The following is a 23,513-nucleotide window of genomic DNA, read 5'->3' as shown; positions in this document are numbered from 1 at the left end:
AAATTATATGAAGGTACACTGATAAATTAAAGAGATATAATGTAAACCCTAGAAAAAACAGTAAAAAGAGAAAACAAAAAGATAAAGCTAATAAGCCAATGATAGAAATAAAATGAAATATCCAACTAATCCTTAAGAAGGCAGGGAAAGAGATAAAAAGGAAAACAACATGACAGACAAAAGACAAATATAAAGACAGTGAATGAAATGCAACCATATAGATTGTTATATTAAATGTAAGTGGCCTAAATGCTTGATTAAAATGTGAGGGTTTTCAAATTGACTAGAAAACTTTTAGCTACATGCACTCTCAAAAAATCCCACCTAAAATATTAATATACACTTAAGTTAAATGTAAAAAGAAGAAATATAAAAAGGTGCATCACATAAGCACTAATCACAATAAAGCTAATTAATCAAGCTACTCTTTAAAATTAAAGAATCCAGGGGTGCCTGGGTGGTTCAGCCAGGTAAATGTCTGACTTCGGCTCAGGTCGTGATCTCGCAGTCTGTGAGTTTGAGCCCCATGTCGGGCTCTGTGCTGACAGCTTGGAGCCTGGAGCCTGCTTCAGATTCTGTGTCTCCCTCTCTCTTTGCCCCTCCCCCACTCACACTCTGTCTCTGTCTCTCTCTCAAAAATAAATAAATATTTTTGAAAAAATTAAAATTAAAGAGTTCAGTTAAAGACCCAAGAATTATGCCTCAGACAAGACTCCAAGAAGTCATTACCACCCTACTAGATTTGGCACATAAGGTGAAACCATTTGCCATCTGAGTTAGATGATTTCTCTCTCCTATGTATCATGGATCTATGCCTCACAAGTGTTACTCATCTTCAGAATAGATGTAGATGATCAGAGACATCCCTTAATTCTAATGCCCCTAATAGTCCTAATTCCCAAATAATATAAAAAAGATCTATCAAGCAGAAAATTAACAGACTGACAGATTTTAAACATTAACCAGAAAGCTTTGCAATTCTTAATGGTTAAATTTATTAAGTTAGGGGTACTTCCCTTTGAATCAACATGTTGTTATTTCCTAAGTAATTACAGAAAAAGATCCTTTGGTTTTATTATACCAGAATTGCTCTAACAAAAAAAAGTTTACAATTTTAAAAGTTGTAGTCATAAATTCAAAATCTAGTTGACTTTTCTTCAAGAAAACCCCAAAAAACTAGAAAGTGTTGTATCATCCACTAAGGAATGCATTTGGGGTTCTGCTATAAGAACATAACAATTGTTTAGGATTCTCACAGTGGATCCTATCCAAGTACCCAGGACCTAAGGAAGGAAAGCTGAGGTTTAATCATGAAAAATATGCAGTTAATAGTTTATGACATAATATTGAGGGCAAACAGGGAATATTTTAACAAAATAGTTCAGATATTTGACATATTTTAAAATATATTAGATATAATTTAAATATATTTAAATTGTAATGAGCATTCATATACCTTTTAATCATGATACTAAGCATAAATCAATCTTTTCCAGAAGACTCTAGGTTATTATGAGTTTCCCTGGTGATTATACTACAATAGAATGAAAGTAACAGGGAAAAATGGACCTCTTAGGAAGGGCATAGCAAAACAGAAGCAAGAAATTATTTTGAGCTAGGATAGGGTTAAAGCAAGGAAGCTGACATGTTGAGAAAATCCACAGGACTTAGTCATGCAAGAGAAAAGAAAAGCAAGGTTGGGAGGAACAATGGGAAAAGAAGGCATCTAGGAAAAGACCAGGGGCACCTGGGTGGCTCAGTTGGTAAAACATCCAACTCTTGGTTTTGGCTCAGGTCATGATCTCATGGTTCATGCTGATAGCATGTGCCAGCTCTGTGCTGCTGGCATGGTGCCTGCTTGGAATTCTCTCTCTCCCCCTCTCTCTGCCCCTCCTGCATGCATGTGTCCACGAGCATGTTCTCTCTCTCTCCCTGTGTCTCTCCCTCCCTCTCTCAAAATAAATAAACATGAAAAAACTTTTTTTTAAGTAGTCTATTAAAAACAATAGAATAAGGCTAATATTGCTTTGTCCCAGAAGTTCAACATTTAGGAATATACTGTACACATAAGCAGTATGAGAAATGTACACATTAATTCTCTATAATTTTTCTCCTTTAAAAGAAATGTTATCGGAAAGAAGGTTTGTGAATAAAGAAATGAGAAAGTCAGCGGTGTGTTTTTCCAATGGAATACCATAAACTCATTAAGAATGTACTGATAGAAAATTATCTCAAAGATAGTTTAATTGAAAAAATTCAAGATAACATCGAGGGGGAAGATGGCCGTGTAGGAGGACACTGGGCTCACTGCGTCCTGCTGATCACTTACTCCACCCACATCTGCCTAAATAACCCAGAAAACCACCAGAAGACTAGCAAAATGGACTCTCTGGAGCCAAGCGTAGGCAAGAGGCCACGGAAGAGGATCCACCCCAGCTAATACGCCAGATCCCATCGAAGCAGCACCATAAGCCTGGCAGTGTGCAAGTAGCCCAGACAGGGACCACACCACTCCACAGTGAGTCCTGCCTCTGGGAGAGGGGAAGATAAGGTACACACCAGCCTGACTGTGGCCCCAGCAGTGGGCTGGGGGCAGACATCAGGTCTGACTGCAGCCCCCCCACCAACACAAGTTATTCCAGACAGCACAGAGGAAGAGCCCTGTAGCTCTGCACCACTCCAGGGACTATCCAAAATTACAAAATGGAAGAATTCTCCTCAAAAGAAACTCCATGAAGTAGCGAAAGCTAACAAACTGATCAAAAACGATTTAAGCAATATAACAGAAAATGAATTTAAAATAATAGTCATAAAATTAATCGCTGGGCTTGAAAGAAGAATAGAGGAGAGCAGAGAATCTACTGCTACAGAGATCAAGAGACTAAGAAACAGGAGGAGCTAAAAAATGCTATAAATGAGCTGCAAAATAAAATGGAGGTCACCACAGCTCAGATTGAAGAGGCAGAGGAGAGAATAGGTGAATTAGAAAATAAAATTATGGAAAAAGAGAAAGCTGAGAAAAAGAGAGATAAAAAAAATCCAGGAGTATGCGGGGAGAATTAGAGAATTAAGTGACACAATTAAACACAATAATACATGCATAATTGGGATTCCAGAGGAGGAAGAGAGAGGGAAAGGTGCTGAAGGTGTACTTGAAGAAATCATAGCTGAGAACTTCCCTGATCTGGGGAAGGAAAAAGGCATTGAAATCCAAGAGGCACAGAGAACTCCCTTCAGACGTAACTTGAATCGAACTTCTGCACAACAGATCATAGTGAAACTGGCAAATACAAGGATAAAGAGAAAATTCTGAAAGAAGCTAGGGATAAACATGCTCTAACATATAAAGGGAGACCGATAAGACTAGTGACGGATCTATCTACTGACACTTGACAGGCCAGAAAGGAATGGCAGGAAATCTTAAATGTGATGAACAGAAAAAAATATGCAGCTGAGAATCCTTTATCCAGCAAGTCTGTCATGTAGAATAGAAGGAGAGATAAAGGTCTTCCCAAACAAACAAAAACTGAAGGAATTCATCACCACTAAACCAGCCCTACAAGAGATCCTAAGGGGGATTCTGTGAGACAAAGTACCAGAGACATCACTATAAGCATGAAACCTAGAGAAATCACAATAACTCTAAACCCATATCTTTCTATAACACTGAATGTAAATGGACTAAATGCGCCAACCAAAAGACATAGGGTATCAGAATGGATAAAAAAACAAGACCCATCCATTTGCTGTCTACAACAGACTCATTTTAGACCTGAGGGCACCTTCAGATTGAGAGTGAGGGGATGGAGAACTATTTATCATGCTACTGGAAGTCAAAAGAAAGCTGGAATAACCATACTTATATCAGACAAACTAAATTTAAATTAAAGGCTGTAACAAAAGATGAAGAAGGGAATTATATAATAATTACAGGGTCTATCCATCAGGAAGAGCTAACAATTATAAATGTCTATGCGCCGAATACAGGAGCCCCCAAATATATAAAACAATTACTCACAAACACAAGCAAACTTATTGATAAGAATGTGGTAATTGCAGGGGGCTTTAATACTCCACTTACAACAATGGATAGATCATCTAGACACACGGTCAATAAAGAAACAAGGGCCCTGAATGATACATTGGATAAAATGGACTTGACAGATATACTTAGAACTCAGCATCCCAAAGCAACAGAATATACTTTCTTCTCGAATGCACATGGAACATTCTCCAAGATAGATCGCGTACTGGGTCACAAAACAGCCCTTCGTAAGTATACAAGAATTGAGATCATACCATGCATACTTTCAGACCACAATGCTATGAAGCTTCAAGTCAACCACAGGAAAAAGTCTGGAAAACCTCCAAAAGCATGGAAGTTAAAGAACACCCTACTAAATAATGAATGGGTCAACCAGGAAATTAGAGAAGAAATTAAGAAAGATATGGAAACAAATGAAAATGAAAATACAACTATCCAAATGCTTTGGGATGCAGTGAAGGCAGTCCTGAGAGGAAAATACATTGCAATCCAGGCCTATCTCAAGAAACAAGAAAAATCCCAAATACAAAATCTAACAGCACACCTAAAGGAAATAGAAGCAGAACAGCAAAGACACCCCAAACCCAGCAGAAGAAGAGAAATAATGAAGATAAGAGCAGAAATAAAAAAAAACTGTAGAGCAGATCAATGAAACCAAGAGTTGGTTTTTTGAAAAAATAAACAAAATTGATAAACCTCTAGCTAGGCTTCTCAAGAAGAAAAGGGAGATGACCCAAATAGATAAAATCATGAATGAAAATGGAATTATTACAACCAATCCGTCAGAAATACAAGCAATTATCAGGGAATACTATGAAAAATTATATGCCAACAAACTGGACAACCAGGAAGAAATGGACAAATTCCTAAACACCCACACACTTCTAAAATTCAAACAGGAAGAAATAGAAAATTTGAACAGACCCATAACTAGTGATGAAATTGAATCACTTATCAAAAATCTCCCAACAAATAAGAGTCCAGGACCAGATGGCTTCCCTGGGGAATTCTACCAAACATATAAAGCAAAGATAATACCTTTCATTCTCAAGCTGTTCCAAAAAATAGAAAGGAAAGGAAAACTTCCAGACTCATTCTATGAAGCCAGCATTACTTTGATTCCTAAACCAGACAGAGACCCAGCAAAAAAAGAGAACTACAGGCCAATATCCCTGATGAATATGGATGCAAAAATTCTTAATAAGATACTTATTAAGAAAGATCTTAATAAGATACGAATAAGATTCGAGACCAATCGAATTCAACAGCATATAAAAATAATTATTCACCATTTTCAAGTGGGATTCATTCTTGGGATGCAGGGCTGGTTCAACATTCGCAAATCAACCAATGTGATACATCACATTAATAAGAGAAAAGATAAGATATGATCCTGTCAATCGATGCAGAAAAAACATTTGACAAAATTCAGCATCCTTTCTTAATAAAAACCCTCGAGAAAGTCGGGATAGAAGGAACATAACTTAACATCATAAAAGCCATTTATGAAAAACCCACAGCTAATACCACCCTCAATGGGGAAAAACTGAAAGCTTTCTCCCTGAGATCAGGAACACGACAGGGATGTCCACTCTCACCGCTGTTGTTTAACATAGTGTTGGAAGTGCTAGCCATCAGCAATCAGACAACAAAAGGAAATCAAAGGCATCAAAATTGGCAAAGACGAAGTCAAGCTTTCACTTTTTGCAGATGACATGATATTATACATGGAAAATACGGTAGACTCCACCAAAAGTCTGCTAGAACTGATACATGAATTCAGCAAAGTCGCAGGATACAAAATCAATGTACAGAAATCAGTTGCATTCTTATACACTAATAATGAAGCAACAGAAAGACAAATAAAGAAACTGATCCCATTCACAATTGCACCATGAAGTATAAAATAACTAGGAATAAACCTAACCAAAGACGTAAAAGATCTGTATGCGGAAAACTATAGAAAGCTTATGAAGGAAACTGAAGAAGATATAAAGAAATGGAAAAACATTCCATGCTCATGGATTGGAAGAATAAATATTGTTAAAATGTCTATACTACCCAAAGCTATTTACACATTCAATGCAATCCCAATCAACATTGCACTAGCATTCTTCTCGAAGCTAGAACAAGCAATCCTAAAATTCATATGGAACCACAAAAGACACTGAATAGCCCAAGTAATTTTGAAGAAGACCAAAGCAGGAGGCATCACAATCCCAGACTTTAGCCTCTACTACAAAGCTGTAATCATCAGGACAACATGGTATTGGCACAAAAACAGACACATAGACCAATGGAATAGAATAGAAATCCCAGAACTAGACCCACAAAAGTATGGCCAACTAATCTTTGACAAAGCAGGAAAGTATATCCATTGGAAAAAAAGACAGTCTTTTTAACAAATGGTGCTGGGAGAACTGGACAGCAACAGGCAGGATGAAACTAGACCACTTTCTTACACCATTCACAAAAATAAACTCAAAATGGATAAAGGACCTGAATGTGAGACAGGAAACCATCAAAACCCTAGAGAAGAAAGCAGGAAAAGACCTCTCTGACTTCAGCTGCAACAATTTCTTACTTGACACATCCCCAAAGGCAAGGAAATTAAAAGCAAAAATGAACTATTGGGACCTCATGAAGGTAAAAAGCTTCTGCACAGCAAAGGAAACAATCAACAAAACTAAAAGGCAACCAACAGAATGGGAAAAGATATTTGCAAATGACATATCAGATAAAGGGCTAGTATCCAAAATCTATAAAGAGCTCACCAAACTCCACACCTGAAAAACAAATAATCCAGTGAAGAAATGGGCAGAAGACATGAATAGACAGTTCTCTAAAGAAGACATCCAGAATGCCAACAGGCACATGAAAAGATACTCAACGTCACTCCTTATCAGGGAAATGCAAATCAAAACCACACTCAGGTATCACCTCACGCCAGTCAGAGTGGCCAAAATGAACAAATCAGGAGACTACAGATGCTGGAGAGGATGTGGAGAAATGGGAACCCTCTTGCACTGTTGGTGGGAATGCAAAGTGGTGCAGCCGCTCTGGAAAACAGTGTGGAGGTTCCTCAAAAAATTAAAAATAGACTACCCTATGACCCAGCAGTAGCGCTGCTAGGAATTTACCCAAGGGATACAGGAGTGCTGATGCATAGGGGCACTTGTATCCCCATGTTTATAGCAGCACTTTCAACAACAGCCAAATTATGGAAAGAGCCTAAATGTCCATCAACTGATGAATGGATAAAGAAATTGTGATTTATATACACAATGGAGTACTACGTCGCAATGAGAAAGAATGAAATATGGTCTTTTATAGCAACGTGGATGGAACTGGAGAGTGTTATGCTAAGTGAAATAAGTCATACAGAGAAAGACAGATGCCATATGGTTTCACTCTTATGTGGATCCTGAGAAACTTAACAGAAGTCCATGGGGGAGGGGAAGAAAAAAAAGAGGTTAGAGAGGGAGAGAGCCAAAGCATAAGAGACTCTTAAAAACTGAGAACAAACTGAGGGTTGATGGGGGTGGGAGGGAGGGAAGGGTTGGTGATGGGTATTGAGGAGGACAGCTTTTGGGATGAGCACTGGGTGTTGTATGGAAACCAATTTGAGAATAAATTTCATTAAAAAAAAAAAGAAAAAGAAAAAATTCAAGATAGACCTCTATTTTCAACCATACTAAGGACCAGATACCACAAAGTTGCACAACAAAGCACAAAGATACCCAGTGAAAGTAAACTTGAATGCATGGCTGAATTGGCTAGAAAATAAGGAAAATTCTCTGAGGCCATAAAAACAAACAGGAGCAAGGTTCCAAAGGGGTATAAACAGCCCCTGCATTAGGAACATCAACTTTTGCTAAACCCAGCAACTTAGAGCTGTAGTTTGAAAGGCCATACAGGGAAATATTGAACAGGACTAGAATTCTTCAAGGAGTCTAAAGAGACACTCCCTCAGTGAGGAGGAAACTGAAAAGCATTACACATCACTAAAGTAGACATTGAAGTAAAGATGTCCATCTCTCTTTGGCTCCGGATGGGAGGGAAAGCCCTCTCACATAAGAATCCATAATCCCAAATGGGCAATCACTCTGCATTGGGTCTCAATCCACAATATGTGACTCTAAAATGCACGGCAAAAATTTATTTTAAAATAGTTCTTGGTTGGTAGTGTCCCTTGATGATTAACCAAAACAAACATAAAGAGAAATAGGAAACATATAAGAGCCTGAGAGAAAAGTTAGATTAGAAACAAAGACACAAAAATTGGACCAAAGCAGAGTTGCCAACCCGTTTAGGGAAGAGTCTAAGGTACCCAGACTCCTGAGAGGAATTTATTTTCAGCCCAGATTTTTTATGATTAGCAGACATGTCTCTCCAAAGTAAGTGTGATGTACACTTCTACACAGACCAGAAAAGAGTCTACAACCCAGTCTCATACCAAAGTAACTTAAAAAAAATTTTTTAAGTTTATTTATTTTTAAAGAGAGTGAGCAAGCAAGCAGGAGAGAGCCAGAGAGAGAGGGAGACGGAGCATCTCAAGCAGGCTCTACACTGTCAGCACAGAGCCTGACATGGGTTCTGAACCCACAAACCATGAGATCATGATCTGAGGTGAATTCAAGAGTTGGACACACTACCAACTGAGTCACTCAGGTGCTCTTCCCCCACAAAGGAACTTTCAAAGAGTATACTTCAAAGAGAAGAAAAATCATCTTAGAAGGAAGGTTTAGAAGGAAGCATGAGGGTATGGCGAGCAAAGAAAATGGTATTGGTTATAAAAAAAACATAAGATGATACAAAAACATTGGAAAAGAATGGCATGTAAGTATAAATGGGTGAGGTTAGAGTTTAACTCTAGGGACTGTATTATTTTAAATCTTAGATTTTGTTAAAGAACCCTGTTGAACTATCCAAGGTATATATTAAAAGAATGAAGGCACAAAATACAATTTGCAAGGTAGTAGAGAGGAAATGTTGAATGAAAAGAAAACCATCAATCAGTTGGTGGTAATGAATTTACAAAGTCAGTCTCTCCATTCCTCTAACCATATGTCTTTGTAATAGGACATTTCCATGCTTTCTGTCCATATAACACTGAAGGGACAAGCCAGTGAACACAGTCAGAAAAAAGAAACTAAGAAATAAAATGGTGATTATTTGCAGTGATCTCTATGAAAAAATTGTAAAATTCACAAATTACTAATTATTGAGTTCAGCAAGTTTCTAGGATGTGACAGCTTTATACAGTAGTTATTTGAATTTTATTTATCCTCAGATAATAATAATAAATGTGATTCACAAAATGTATTATAGTAAAAAATAAGGTCTTTAGGAATATACTAAAATTTTTTAATAGGAATATTAAAAAAAAACCTATGTAAAGACCTTAAGGAAAATTATAGAAATTTTTATACCAACTTTAAAGGAGGCATAAATAGACGTCAGTCTTTATCGTGTTCATAGATTCAATATAGTAAGATGTCAGTTCTCCCGAAACTGATGTATAGCCTATGTAATCATGTTAAAATCCTAATAGATTTTTTTGGTGGAACTTGACAACTTGATTCCAAAATTATATTGAATAAATTAACAAGAAGAGGCATAAGTCTCCTAAAGAAAATGGGAATTTAATGTGACCACATTTTAAGTAGTATTAGGAAGCTACAGTAAATAAGATAGTAACAGGTTTTGTTATGAAGAATAATATTGGAAATAGGTTAATGCAATCATATAGAGAAAACCCAGGAAAACAATACACACACACACACACACATATATGTATATAAATGGGAAAATATATATGGAATATAAATATATATATGTATGTGTGTATATATATATATGTGGAATATATATGTATATATATATATGGAAAACTTGTACATGATACAATGGTACTGTATTTTAGAAAAGAGGGGATGGTATATTCATTACATGGTACTAAATGACTAAAACAACATAATATTATCTATGTAAAAAATTAAATTTGACTTTTAAAGGCCACACACAAAAATCAATTCGATACATACATAAAAATCAGATATATTAAGGATGAAATTTCAAAGTAAAACTACAACATTTTTATAGGACAATCTAAAACAGTCTTTCTATAAACTTGTAACATGGAAAGATTTCTTAAGGCAAAAATCATATTTCATCAAGGAACAGGTTGAGAAATATCAGGACATAGAAATAAAGACCTTCTGTTTATCAAGTCAGTAAAGAAAAGTGAAAAGAGAAGCTCCAAAGTTTGCAACACTTTAATACCCTAAAAATATAAAGAATCACTAATAATTCAATAAGTAAGAGACAGAGAAATAATTTACAGAAAAACAGCCAAAAGACTCAAAATGCATTTCATAGAAGAAGCAACATGAAAATATACTAACTCCTCATAAAAAATAAAATACAAATTAAAACCACAATGCGGTATCACTTTAAATAATAGACTTGTCCAATGTAAGGACCACGTGCTCACAGGATTTGATACCAGAACTCTGCCAATAGGAGTGTAGATTGGAACTAATCACATTTTAAAACAATTTAGCTTTATCTAGACTGAAGATTCATTTCCCAATGACCAAGCGAATCTTTGTTCCCTTGGGTCTGTACCATAAAAAAAGGGTATTTGCATACACCATGAGTCTGGAAAATAGATAATCGTATAAGCATTTTTTGTACTGGCTAAAAAAGGGAAAGAATAGGAGAAATATAGTAGTCCTACAATGGAGTCAATGTTAATGAAATATAGCCATATGCATAAGCATGGACGATCTCAAGAACAGTGTTCAGTGGAGAATAAAATAAGTTATAGAAGAAAATGCTTCCAATTCCACGTATACAGTTCATAAGTTTGCACAACTAAATAATAAATTAGTTACAATTTGTATTCTTTGCAAAAGTATAAATAGAAAGTGTGCAAATGATAATGGAAAATTCAACATGGTGGTCATGGCTGAAGAGAACAGAGGCATGTAAGATTGAGGGAGGACAAACAGAAGAGCTGAACGTATTCATCATGTTACATTCCTTGAGGGGGTATACCTGGCTACTCATTCCATTATAATTCTTTAGACTCATTTAGGTTATAATATATACATACATATTCATAAAATCATATTCTTATTTGTGTCATATGTATATAACACATAAATGCCTTCCACATACACAGTTGATCCTCATTATTCATGAATTCTGTATTTGTGAATTTGCCTGCTCACTAAAATTGATTTTAATTCCTAAATCAACATTTGTAGTACTTCGATAGTTATCTAAGGACATATGCATAACAGTGAACAGTTTGAGTCACCTGACACATACATTCCCAGCAAAGGTGGAACAAGGCCAGGCTCTGGCTTATTTCAGCTCTCATATTACAAATATGTGTCCTTTTCTTAGTCTATCATGACACATTTTTTTGCATTTTTGTGGGGTTTTTTTGGAGGCAATTTATCTTTTTTAAATGGCCATCAAATTTAGTGCTGCGGTGCTGTCTACTGCTCGCCCCTAAGCACAAAGAGGCTGTGATATCCCTTAGAGAAAGTACTTGTGTTAGATACGCTTGGTTCAGGCACAATTCATGGTGCTGCTGGCTGTTGGTTCAGTATTAATGACTCAACAATGTATATTAAGTAAGGTGTCTTCAAACATGAAAACACATAAACTTATTAAAAATAAAGCCCATTAAAAAAAAAAAAAACATGAACACACACAAACAAGGTTGTATATTGACTGATTGATGAAAACGAGACCAATGTAACCAGAGCCTTGATGCAACTGAACCTTGTATTTGCTTTTAGGAGCAATGGTTCAGTGTTAATTAATTCAGTGTTGATGGCAACTTTATAGAACATACTTAATAGAAAATAATAATAAAATTTATTTTTGTGTTATATAAAAATGAATATAAAACACATACAAAATTATAATTTATATGTAGGCATGTATATATGTTTATTATATATAAAATAAGTATAAAATATATATAAGTATAAAATATTTTATAATAAAAATGAACAAGCAAGGGACAAAAGCAACATGTAGAGGTTGTAACCACTAATTATATATAATATACAAATTTATGTGCTTATTTATGTACATACATACACATATGTATGTACAAATTACCTCTGAAAGGACAGAAATGAAACACAACATTGGTTAAAATAGAGGAAAGTAATAGTAAGAAGACTGACATTTCATTATATACCTACATTTTATAATACATACATGCAATATTACAAATTGCTTCTTCTACTTATTCACTAAAAAATGAACAATGAAGCCAAAGTCCCATGACAATGACAGGGAATACGGGAGGGGCAGAGGACCTGAGGAACTTGACTGAATTGAGAAAGTCATCCCTTTATTCATTCATGTATGAAATAAACATTTATTTGAAGTCTGCTATGTACTGAGTGCAGAGGATACAACATGGAACACAATATGGAGATGTTTAGATGAGGCATCAGTGGGAGCATCCAACTAGAAATACGCAGGAGGCAGTTGTTAGCAAATCTCATATGGAATCAATTCCCACCACTCCTCAGCGGCTCTTTGATCATTTCTCCTCCACAGCAACAGAATGGATGACTGCGGCTGGTGGAAATCTAACCCTCAGAAAGAAGAGGTGATATAGACTATTCTCCTTTACAGAGAATCATTTCAAATTCATGCTTCTTCCATGTTAAGAGTGACAGGAGGGGTACAAGGCATAATCGTTGATCAACAGGGGAAGGAGCTTTGTCTATCTGGTACAAAGCACTGCATGCATATTGCATGAATGCAGAAGTACTCTCACTTTCCAGTTCTGATACTGTGACTTTTGAGTTTAACTGCATATCCTACATAGGATTTCTTCTGCATATGGTTTCCACCACCTGACATTACACAACTCATTTATCCACTACCTCTTGGAACCCCGAATGATATTTTTAATAATTTTTAAATTAAAATAAAATATAGCTAAAGCTTCTTATGGAAGGTATTGGTTCTAACATGACTTTGCCATCTGTTGTGTGACTTTAGTCAAGTACTGAGTCCTCTGAGCCTTTGTTTTCTGATCAGAAAATGGGGATAATAGTGGCTTCTCAGACTGTCCTAAAGAATCATGAAACCAAATCACATAGAGAATAAAAGGGCTTCAGTTAGTTCTTTAGCACAACAAAATTGGTATTAATGCTTAATATTACTATTATTATATGAATAATAAGTAACATTGTGTGCTTAAAAGACAATAGTTTGTTTTTCAATTGTAAATGGTCAATGAAAGACTTCGGACATTAGATATATTTTACACTTTTATCATCACTAAAAAAAATTCTCAGTATATTTTTGGAAAAAGAAATAAAAACACCACCAAACATACTCGCCCTGAATATGGAACGCTGCTTATAGGGCACCATGGGTACCATTTCCAGTAGAAGATACTTCTGGCAGACTTCCCAGTCTTTGGGACAGTTAATGCAACTGCTTTCACCATTTCTTCATTCTCAATCATAGAATTCCCAAAACTAAAGACTGTATATTGAGAGTAGAAGCTTCAACACCCTTGTAAATATATGTAATTACAAATTTATGCACCTTCACCTTCGTTCTATTCCTTCATTTCAGCCTCAACTTACAATTCCACTTATAAAACACATTTCTTCATTTAAGGAAGAAATGTTTGGGAAGAGAGGGGGTGGAGGTATGGAGAGTTAGGCTAATAAAAATCTCATCAGCCATTTCTGATTTATAAAATCAAAATAAGGACTTTACTTCATATAACAGCATGGAGAGAAATGACCTTTAATTTGCCATTCACCCCCCATAAAAACAGTTGAGCTTGGGTTTGAAAATTAACATTTATCAAAATGTGCCAAATGAGTAAAAAGGCTGTGAAGGCCAACAACATAGAACTAGGCTCCTATTTCTTTCCCAGCAACCTCCCCATGTACAGATACCTATAAAGGCAATCCTCTATATCTATGCATATGGTTTTCATATGCACACTCAGTCCATAACACAACTTGGATTCAAACAGAAAGAAGAAAAATAAAAAGGAAGAAGTGTACTGAGTGCTGAGAGAAATATTAGCTTAGCATGAGCTTCCCTAGTGATCTTAGTTATCTCTTCTTTCTTTCCTCTTGCTTTCTGCTACTTAAAAAAGAAGAGGCACAAAAGAAAATTAAACAAAAACTACAGATAAATGCTAGATAAGTGTCTGGTGATTACTAATTAGTTTTCTTCATAATACATCCAGAAAATAAAATCATCACATATGTTGACATAAATTAAAGATAAGCTAAATTTCAGGAACTTTGATTAAACAGTTGTCTAACACTTATGCCCGTTACAGTATCCAACATAACTTTAAAAATTGTTGCAGAGTTGTGTCCTTCTACTTCCTCAGAAAACTGGTTTCATCTATGCCGATCCAAGAAAAATGTTCCATCACTCCCTCCTTTCTGAAACTCTTCCTAACTCTGGCTTCCATCACAACAGCCTCTCTTCATTTTCTTTCTACCTAACTCACCACTAACTGTTGGGGCTTCCTCTGTCCATCCTATAAATGCACCCTCCTAAAGAATTTTAACCCTGAGTCTATTTTTTTTATCTTTCTAGGTGATCACATCCACCAAATAATCACCCTGTTTATGATGTCCAATCCTCCATCTGTGTTCTCTGCCATGTCCAAGGTAGCTATCCACCAGCTTGATGGGAACATTCACCTGTGTGCCCACTTAGGTCATGCTATCCATCCAAAGCTTTTCCTATATTTCTATTCTCTATCCTGATTAACACCACCACTCCCCACCACACAAACCTGAAATCTGGACCCTATGCATCACCTCCATATTTATTTGGTCACCAAGTAATTTCTCATCTATGCTATTGTTATCCCTTAAATATGTCCTCTCTTCAGGACCATTATTATGTCCTTAGAACAGGGCCTCATTTCTCTAACAATTTGCCATAACAATTTTATAAGCAATTTCCTTCTTAAAGTCTGGTCTGTCTGCCTTGAGTCCTTCCCAGATTCTGCCAGTATAAACTTTTTTAAGTCTTTAAACCTCTGCTCCCCAAGGATTCAGGATGAAGCCCAAGTTCCTCAGCCAGGTTTGTAGATGTGGTGGTGGGAAGGTGTGGGAGCTTCTGTATAAAAGCATCTGTTTTCTCACCACAGGATAAGATGAGGTTATCATCAGAGTCATGAGGAAGCAAAACAGAAAGACTGTGGAGGCTTGAGAGAACAGAGGAGCAAAACTCAGAAACTGAGAAAACAAAGTTTGCAAGGAAAATCTTATAGAAGTGCTCAACAGAAATGAGTTCCAACAGCAGGTCTGTGGTCATGATTTTAGATGATACCAGTTGGTGCTGTTGTAAGTACCCTCCCACCCTCAAAAAAAAAAAAAGTTGAGCTACTCTAGTGCAAATATAGAGACTGAAAAGAGATGGGCTTGATGAGGGTTGTTGGGTTTTGTCAGGTGAGCAAGACAGTGCATACAACAGGTAGGGACTGTTCTAGATATAGGAATAGCAAGAAGCCAAATAAGACTGCTCTCTTAATGGAGCTTACTTTGTTGAGGGACAAATAAATAATACAACTGCAGAAAGCAGTAAGTATTACAAACAATATAATGTTGGGTGGAGTTCAGAACATTATTTGAGAACATTATTTAATTAGTGTTAACATTATTAATTGAGAGCGTCAACTCTCCAAAATATGGTACTTGGCTGGCACCATTACAAACAATGAATGCCTTGCAGAGGCAGGACTCAATTCTTTAAATCTGCCTCTTTTAAAGCAGGGGTGAGGACATTCCCAAAGAAGAGGTGTTTAAGCAGAGTCCATAAAATATTGGCTTGAGAAAAATTAGGAAGATAGGGAGTAACAAAGAGGGTGAATCAGTGGAACATAGGGCTAGTTAAAATCCAAAGACTGTTAGTGTGTGTTCAATAGACCACACAATAGCTGAATTATGAGGATAAGAGATGTTTCTATTACATTGTGGGAGCTAATGCAATAAAAATGTTTGACCAGTATTGGGCATAGTCTCTTGAACTGTTGGGAGAGAGATTTTAGGCTTTGAAATGTGGCACATTTAAAAAGACCTTGACAGGGGCGCCTGGGTGTCTCAGTCGGTTGGGCATCCGACTTCGGCTCAGGTCATGATCTCACGGTCTGTGAGTTCGAGCCCCGCGTCGGGCTCTGTGCTGACAGCTCAGAGCCTGGAGCCTGCTTCAAATTCTGTGTCTCCCTCTCTCTCTGACCCTCCCCCGTTCATGCTCTGTCTCTCTCTGTCTCAAAAATAAATAAACATTAAAAAAAATTTTTTTTAAATAAAAAGACCTTGACAGGATTTTAAAAAAAGACTTTGATAGGATATATAAAAAGATTAAAATACCTATGTAACTTAATATGAGCACAGAGGTAAATGTAAGAAAACTATTTTATTATTGAGGACAGCCTAATTATAAGCAAATGTTTGGCATATATTTTTATACCAAGGTGCAATGCATTTTTCAGTGTATAAGCTTAATTACAGAATTTTGTCATGATAACAAGAGGGAATATGGGACAAAAAAAATAGCTACATTCTAAAAAAATTATCTTAAGGGAAACATTTTGAATCCATTGTTTTCATTATATGTCATTGAATATAGGCTAATAGGCACTCATGTTTACTCTTTTTATTTTTATTTTTTATTATGAAATTTATTGTCAAATTGGTTTCCATAAAACACCTAGTGGTCATCCCAACAGGTGCCCTCAATACCCATCACCCACCCACCCCTCCCTCCCACCCCCCATAAACCCTGTTTGTTCTCAGTTTTTTGGAGTCTCTTAGGCACTCATGTTTAAAGCTGAACTTTTTTCTCCCACGTTTTGACATATTTGATCTACATAAGATGTTCCAAAGAATTTGCTATTGTCATTAACTGTCTTCTGGATAATGTATAATGTAAGATCTACTAAGACATATACATTTTCTTATTCATTGCTATTAAATGTCTAGGTGGATGGAGGTACTCAAAAATTTTTTCAATGACATGTAATCATACAGCATTTGAACAGGACCAGAGATGGAAGAAGGGCCATGAAGAAAGACTCATTCTTTCTTTACTGAGTTAATGAATTCAGGACTCATTTCTTCATATAAGCAAAAAGAATACCTCATCCTTTACCCTTATATTTCTCCCAAATGACATGTTCTTGATCTAAATACCCCGCCTAATGAAGAAAAGAAGACTCATTTTTATTCATCATTAAGAAAGTACTGAGCTTACAGCGTCCTCTAATATGTAACTACAGGACTCTGATTTTGTCCCAAGGACTATTTAGGAATTATTGAGATGTTCCACCCTAAGACATGAGGACCTGAGAATTTAGAAATGACAATCACTTTGATTTATGAATCTGACCAAAGTTCTGTTTCAATCTTCATGATGATCTTGAGTGATTAAATAGTACTTTCCCATCTAAAAAATAAAAGCTGTGTTTAACATTTAATCCAATTCCAATGTGACTCATTCATTGTAAATCATCATTAATGACACTTGAACAACCTACAAAAACTATAGCCTAATAAACAGAGGATGGAGCCAGTCTTCAGAGTGGTACTTAGCCTCAGTCTCAAGCCATGTCAGCCTCTAGGAGAATTCCTGACAGTAAGAACTTTCCCAGAGCATGGCATGACACAAATCTGATCTTCACATTCCAAAGCAGAAATGTTTTGAGTAGCAAATGCTTTGCTATAATTGTAAATTCCAATAATTTAAAATGGTAAGACTTTTTAAATAGTTTTTTCTTAATTTTTTTTTGTTTCTTTAATATCTTCTGAAATTTTCTGTCCTTGTTTATGTCACAGGAAGAGTCAAAAGATAATATTTATTATATTTTAAGCTTTCTGGGAAAAAGGTGTTAAATATCTAGAGGTATTTATATATCCTATAAAAGTAGAATATAATGTTTTGAAGATCTGGAAAACATCAATATACTTTGGGTTTTTTTCAGTATTTTCAAAAACTAAATAAATTCAAAGTTGAGCTGAAGTCACAAGCATAGTTAAAACTTAGAAGAATATCTCATTTTCTATCACAAAGGGCATAAAATTTTATTATCTTGATAAATAGTTACTATTTTATTTTATTTTTTTATTAAAAATTTTTTTTTCAACGTTTATTTATTTTTGGGACAGAGAGAGACAGAGCATGAACGGGGGAGGGGCAGAGAGAGAGGGAGACACAGAATCGGAAACAGGCTCCAGACTCTGAGCCATCAGCCCAGAGCCTGACGCGGGGCTCAAACTCACGGACCGCGAGATCGTGACCTGGTTGAAGTCGGATGCCCAACCGACTGCGCCACCCAGGCGCCCCAATAGTTACTATTTTAACATCGGATATTTACTGTCATTAAAAAACAAAAATAATGAGCATTATCCATAATAGTATGTTTACCAAATTACTAATCTGTCAGAGCTGTGTGACTCATGATTAAACATAATTTGTTTTTCTGTGATGTCAAAATAATCCCCTTTAAACCAATGCATATTTTTTTTTAAATGCCATCTACCTACCTTTCTGCTGAAAAAGGAGGGAAATGCAACATGTGTCTTTAGAATTTACCTTGAATAATAAATTGTTCCATGTTTTCTTTGAAAGGCTGAATGTGCTCTTTTGAGGATACCTGGTATACTTTCCCCGCCTCAACTTCACAGGCTGAAATTAGAGAGAGACATTGTTTAGAATGTCACAGTGTTGATGGAACAGTAATATATATATATATATATATATATATATATATTTTTTTTTTTTTTTTTTTTTTTGAGAGAGAGAGACTGAGAGAGAGCACAAGTAGTAAAGGGAGAAAATCTTAAGCAGGTCCCATACCCAGGACAGAGTCTGACACGGGGCTCGACCTCACAACCAAGAAACCATGACCTGAGCTGAAATCGAGAGTCAGACTCTTAACCAAGTGATCCACCCAGGTGCTCCATCAACTTTTAAAACATATTAGCTGATGTTAAAAACCTCTGATAACCCCACTCATTGATATATGTTCTACACATATTTTGGAAACATCCAAATACTGACATAAGAAGCCTATGATCTCAGCTTCACTTTGGGTTGTTGTACAAAGAGGTTCTTAAGAATCCAAGTTTGGTCACTGCCAAACGGTGCAAACGTAGGAAGCTCCTTTAAGCTCCAAGCCTCAATCTCGTTTGTAGAATGGTGATAGCACTGGCTTCTCTCTCTCAGGGCTGTCATGGGGACCAAATCAGTTAACAGATATAAAGGGTTCAAATAGTGTCTGGCAGACCATAAAGCAGTATGTCAGTATTTGCCACCATGCTCAATATTATCAACTGACTTCTAATACAAGTTTCTCCCAAACTGAAATCCATATTTCTGAAAAATGACAGCAATTTTGGTGCTCATGTTAGCATGGAAATCAATAATTAAAGAGCATCTATTACGTGGCAGATACTTATTACCTACCATTTAATTTAATCTCTAGAATAAATTAATAAAAGTGGGGGCGCCTGGGTGGCGCAGTCGGTTGAGCGTCCGACTTCAGCCCAGGTCACGATCTTGCGGTCCGTGAGTTCGAGCCCCGCGTCGGGCTCTGGGCTGATGGCTCGGAGCCTGGAGCCTGTTTCCGATTCTGTGTCTCCCTCTCTCTCTGCCCCTCCCCCGTTCATGCTCTGTCTCTCTCTGTCCCAAAAAATAAATAAACGTTGAAAAAAAATTAAAAAAAAAATAAATTAATAGAAGTGGAATTTACCCCATTTTGTAGCTGAGGAAAGTTAGGCTCAAAGATGGCACTTATTTGTTGAAAGGCCCACAGGTAATAAGCAGCAGGTCCATAAATGAAATCCTGATCTGACTCAAGAGTTTCTTTTCTTTGTATGCCCATGCCATCATAAATGCCTTAGCAGGCTACAGATCCCACAAGGGTTAATTAAGAATTACTTCTAAGACATTTTCTGAAGAAATCCCTGCCATTTTGGTGATAGAATAAATTCAAAATCAAAAAGCACATATTTGAAAGACAAAACTTAGGACATACACATATCTGAATCAGGAAAACATACTTCTCACTACAATTCTTAAGGTAAGATTGCCAATAAATTTCTCAGGGAGACTTTGAAATTTCACTCTTTAAAGTATTTTTCTCTTATTAAAACATTGTTTCCTTTCCCCTCCAGGTTATTAGTTTATCTAAGCAGAATACAGGGGGGCTATATTGTTAGCCCCATTTCTCCCCCTCAAGCGTAAAAGACAATTATATCTAGTAGAATTTAAGACCAGTTAGACATACGCCGGGTTCTCTCTGCCCACCTTCCCCGGGACTCCTCACTCTCTGTGGGAGCAGACTCTTGTAAGCTCGTGCCTGTCCAATCTACATCTCTAGCCCAGTATCTTGTACCTTCAGATTTGTACATTAAGCTTCCACACATATCAGTATTTTCAAATAGAACTCATCACAGCCTTCTCTAGACTTGCTACCTCCCTTATGTTATTCTCCTGTTGGTGGTACCACCATCTGACCTAAATAACTCATACCAAAGCAGGAGAGTTATCCTTGACTCACTCTCCTTGTCTCCACATTCTATTTGTTTACCTCCTAGATACTTCTTATGTCTGCCTATCCTCTCCATTCCTGCTTTATGCTGGTACAAAAGCCTTCATCATTCTTCACTGAGCTACTAGAAAGCCTCTTAACTGGGCTTCCCACCACCAATCTTTTACAGATCCATGCTCCTTCTCATAGCTTAAGAAGAATGGATAAAGAAGAGGCAGTGGAATATGACTCAGCCATCAAAAGAATGAAATCTTGCCATTTGTGAAAACATGGGTTGGCCTAGATGGTATTATGCTAAGTGAAAGAATACGAAGACAAATACCATATGATTTTACTTACACATGGAATTTAAAAAAAAATGAACAACAACAAAAAGACTCTTAAATACAGAGAACAAACAGATGGTTACCAGAGGAAAGGTGGGTGGGGCGATAGGTGAAGGGGATTAAGAGGTACAATCTTCCAGTCATAAAATAAGTAAGGCAAAGGGATATAGTGAACAGCATTGGAAATATAGTCACTAATATTGTCATAACATTGTGTGGTGACAGTTGGTATTTCTGTGGTGATAACACAGATAACATTTCTGTGGTGAGCACTGAGTAATGTATAGAATTGTTAAATCACTATGCTATTCACTGGAAACTAATATAACATTGCATATCAACTATACTTCCGCAATAAACAAAAAAATAAAATAAAATAAATCATCCAGAAGAAACCTGACCAATTACCTGAAACTGTTCAATGACCTCTAACTTCATAATTACATCTTGAGTAAAGGAATGATTTAACACCCTACAATATGAAGTAGAGCAACTTGCCCAGCTTTCTCCTAATCCACCTCTACTCCTGATATCTTTTGCAGACTCAGTGCAAATTCTCATCTCCATACCCTTGCTCAAGTTGGTTACTCTAGTTAGAATGCTTTTCTCCTTTACCCCCTTTATCCTCTTATCTCATTCATCTCACCTATTCCCAATATTACTTCATGACTTAACCTTGATGTAGCTGCCCCTGAAAAGTATTTCCTCTTTCCACTTTCCTCAGTTCCCCTGCTCTCCTCCACGCACTGTCCCACCTCCGGGAAGAACTGGGTGTCTATCCTCTGTGACCCCACAGCACCTCGTGCAGACAGAATTGAAGCTGTTACTTACTGAATACTTTTTATGTGCCACACTTTACATTTGTTCTCCCATTCAATCCTCAAGAAGCCCTTTCAAACAGAAGAGTGATACGCTTGCTTTATGTCAGAGAAATGAAATACAAAGAGACTGTCCAAATTTTCACAGTTCATATGTTGAGAAGGTAGGGCTCAATATCAGCTACCATTCCATATTCATGTTATTTGTAGTCACATCTCTTGTGCTCCACCAGACCAAGCTAAGTGGTCTAAAGATAGGAAATCTTAAAGATAGGAAATCTAATTCTCATTTGTATTCCTAGTGCCTGATACAAGCAACAAATCATAGTTGGATGGGTTAATGGCTGGATAAATAGCTCCTGTTGCAGAAATGGTAGTCCAGATGTTGGAATCTAGCAGATGGGAGACAGGGTTTAAATTCTAGTTCACTCATTCACTGAGTGAGCCTTAGCTTGGAGAAACCTAAGAAAATTATCATAGCTGCTTTTAAAGTATGGTCTCAGGAAAAAAAGGGTATAAACTTCTATATATGAAGGAAGAAGGAAGCTAAACCAGCAGAAGTTGAGGGAAGGGGAGAGAGAGATTCTGGTTCCAAGTAAAAGGTTGGCTAATGTTTAGGGAAATCTCAGTGAAGTAACCAGCTGTCTGAGGTGATGAGCACTTCATCACTGGCACTCTTTACTCTTCAGAAAATAGTGGGCTACCTGTCAGAAATGTAGTAAAGGGGATGAGTCTAAGGAGAAGACATATGCAGTCAGCTTCCTTTGGAATGTATCACTCATGACAGCCCCATGAAGCCAGAAATTTTGTGTGTCTCTACATGCATAATAAAGACATAATGTCCTAATTTCAAGTATTCTCTAAAAGTAACAAGTTGCATTATTTCAAAGGTATGAAGTAGAAATTTATCAGCCTTTCCTATCAGGCAGTGAATTATTTCTGGCAAAATGACACGAAGAGATGTTCTGAATGGTCTTCATCAATCTGCAATTGCTAATCAACCTACTCACACATGACACAGACATTGACTGACAGGAAAATGCCAGGACAAACACCCCTGTCCTCAGATGGCTTGACTTCCACTATACTATATAGTCTTTAACTAATTGTTTTTCAATTCCAACAAGAAAAATATAATACTGATAGCCTAGGGTCTAATAGATTAGGCCAAAATGAGAAAAGGATCCAGTCTTACACTTGGTCTGATTTTCAAAAGTTCAAAGTCTGAGGCAAGAAAGATTAATATTTTTACTATTAATGTCACAATTGTTTCATTTGCCATTTTTTTTTACTAGAAGATGAAAGCAATAACTGTCTTTTTCTTCATGATACTATACTATGTGTAGAGGTCCAGGGAATTATACAAATACCCCAACACTAGGAACTCACAGAAGTTAATCTGATGGATCGGGTGACAATTTCCCTAGTTAGGAAAGCAGAGTTAAATCAAAGACTGACCATAGCAAAACCTTCTAAAATATGCCAAAATTTCTCTAGGTCTTCATTTTTACTTAGTAACTTTAAAACAACAGAATATACAACAGATAAGAAATACATAAAATACTTAAAATATATTTAAAAAAGAAGGTTAAAGTTATATTTTAATTTCCACTTAATTTTGTAAGTGCCCTTGGCACATTCATATGAACTTAATATTATGAATATAAATGTAAGCAAACCCTATTTTTCTATTTCTTCTCTTTCCCCTTCACCTATAGATTTTCTTGTACACAGTA

At 36.4% G+C, this 23,513-nt stretch overlaps 1 protein-coding gene across 1 annotated transcript in view; it reads right to left on the bottom strand.

Annotated features, from left to right (window-relative positions):
* Positions 1-23,513, bottom strand: part of FMN2 (formin 2) — a 396,703-nt gene that overhangs the window by 86,475 nt on the left and 286,715 nt on the right. Inside the window, 1 exon segment of the mRNA XM_040451785.1 lies at positions 18,674-18,766. Coding sequence (XP_040307719.1) covers positions 18,674-18,766 — 93 coding nt within the window.

Source organism: Herpailurus yagouaroundi, unplaced genomic scaffold (genome assembly GCF_014898765.1).
Source record: "Herpailurus yagouaroundi ecotype Mexico unplaced genomic scaffold, PumYag 205, whole genome shotgun sequence".
In the NCBI taxonomy this organism is placed as follows: Eukaryota; Metazoa; Chordata; class Mammalia; order Carnivora; family Felidae; genus Herpailurus; species Herpailurus yagouaroundi.
This window is presented reverse-complemented; position numbering and strand designations above follow the sequence as displayed.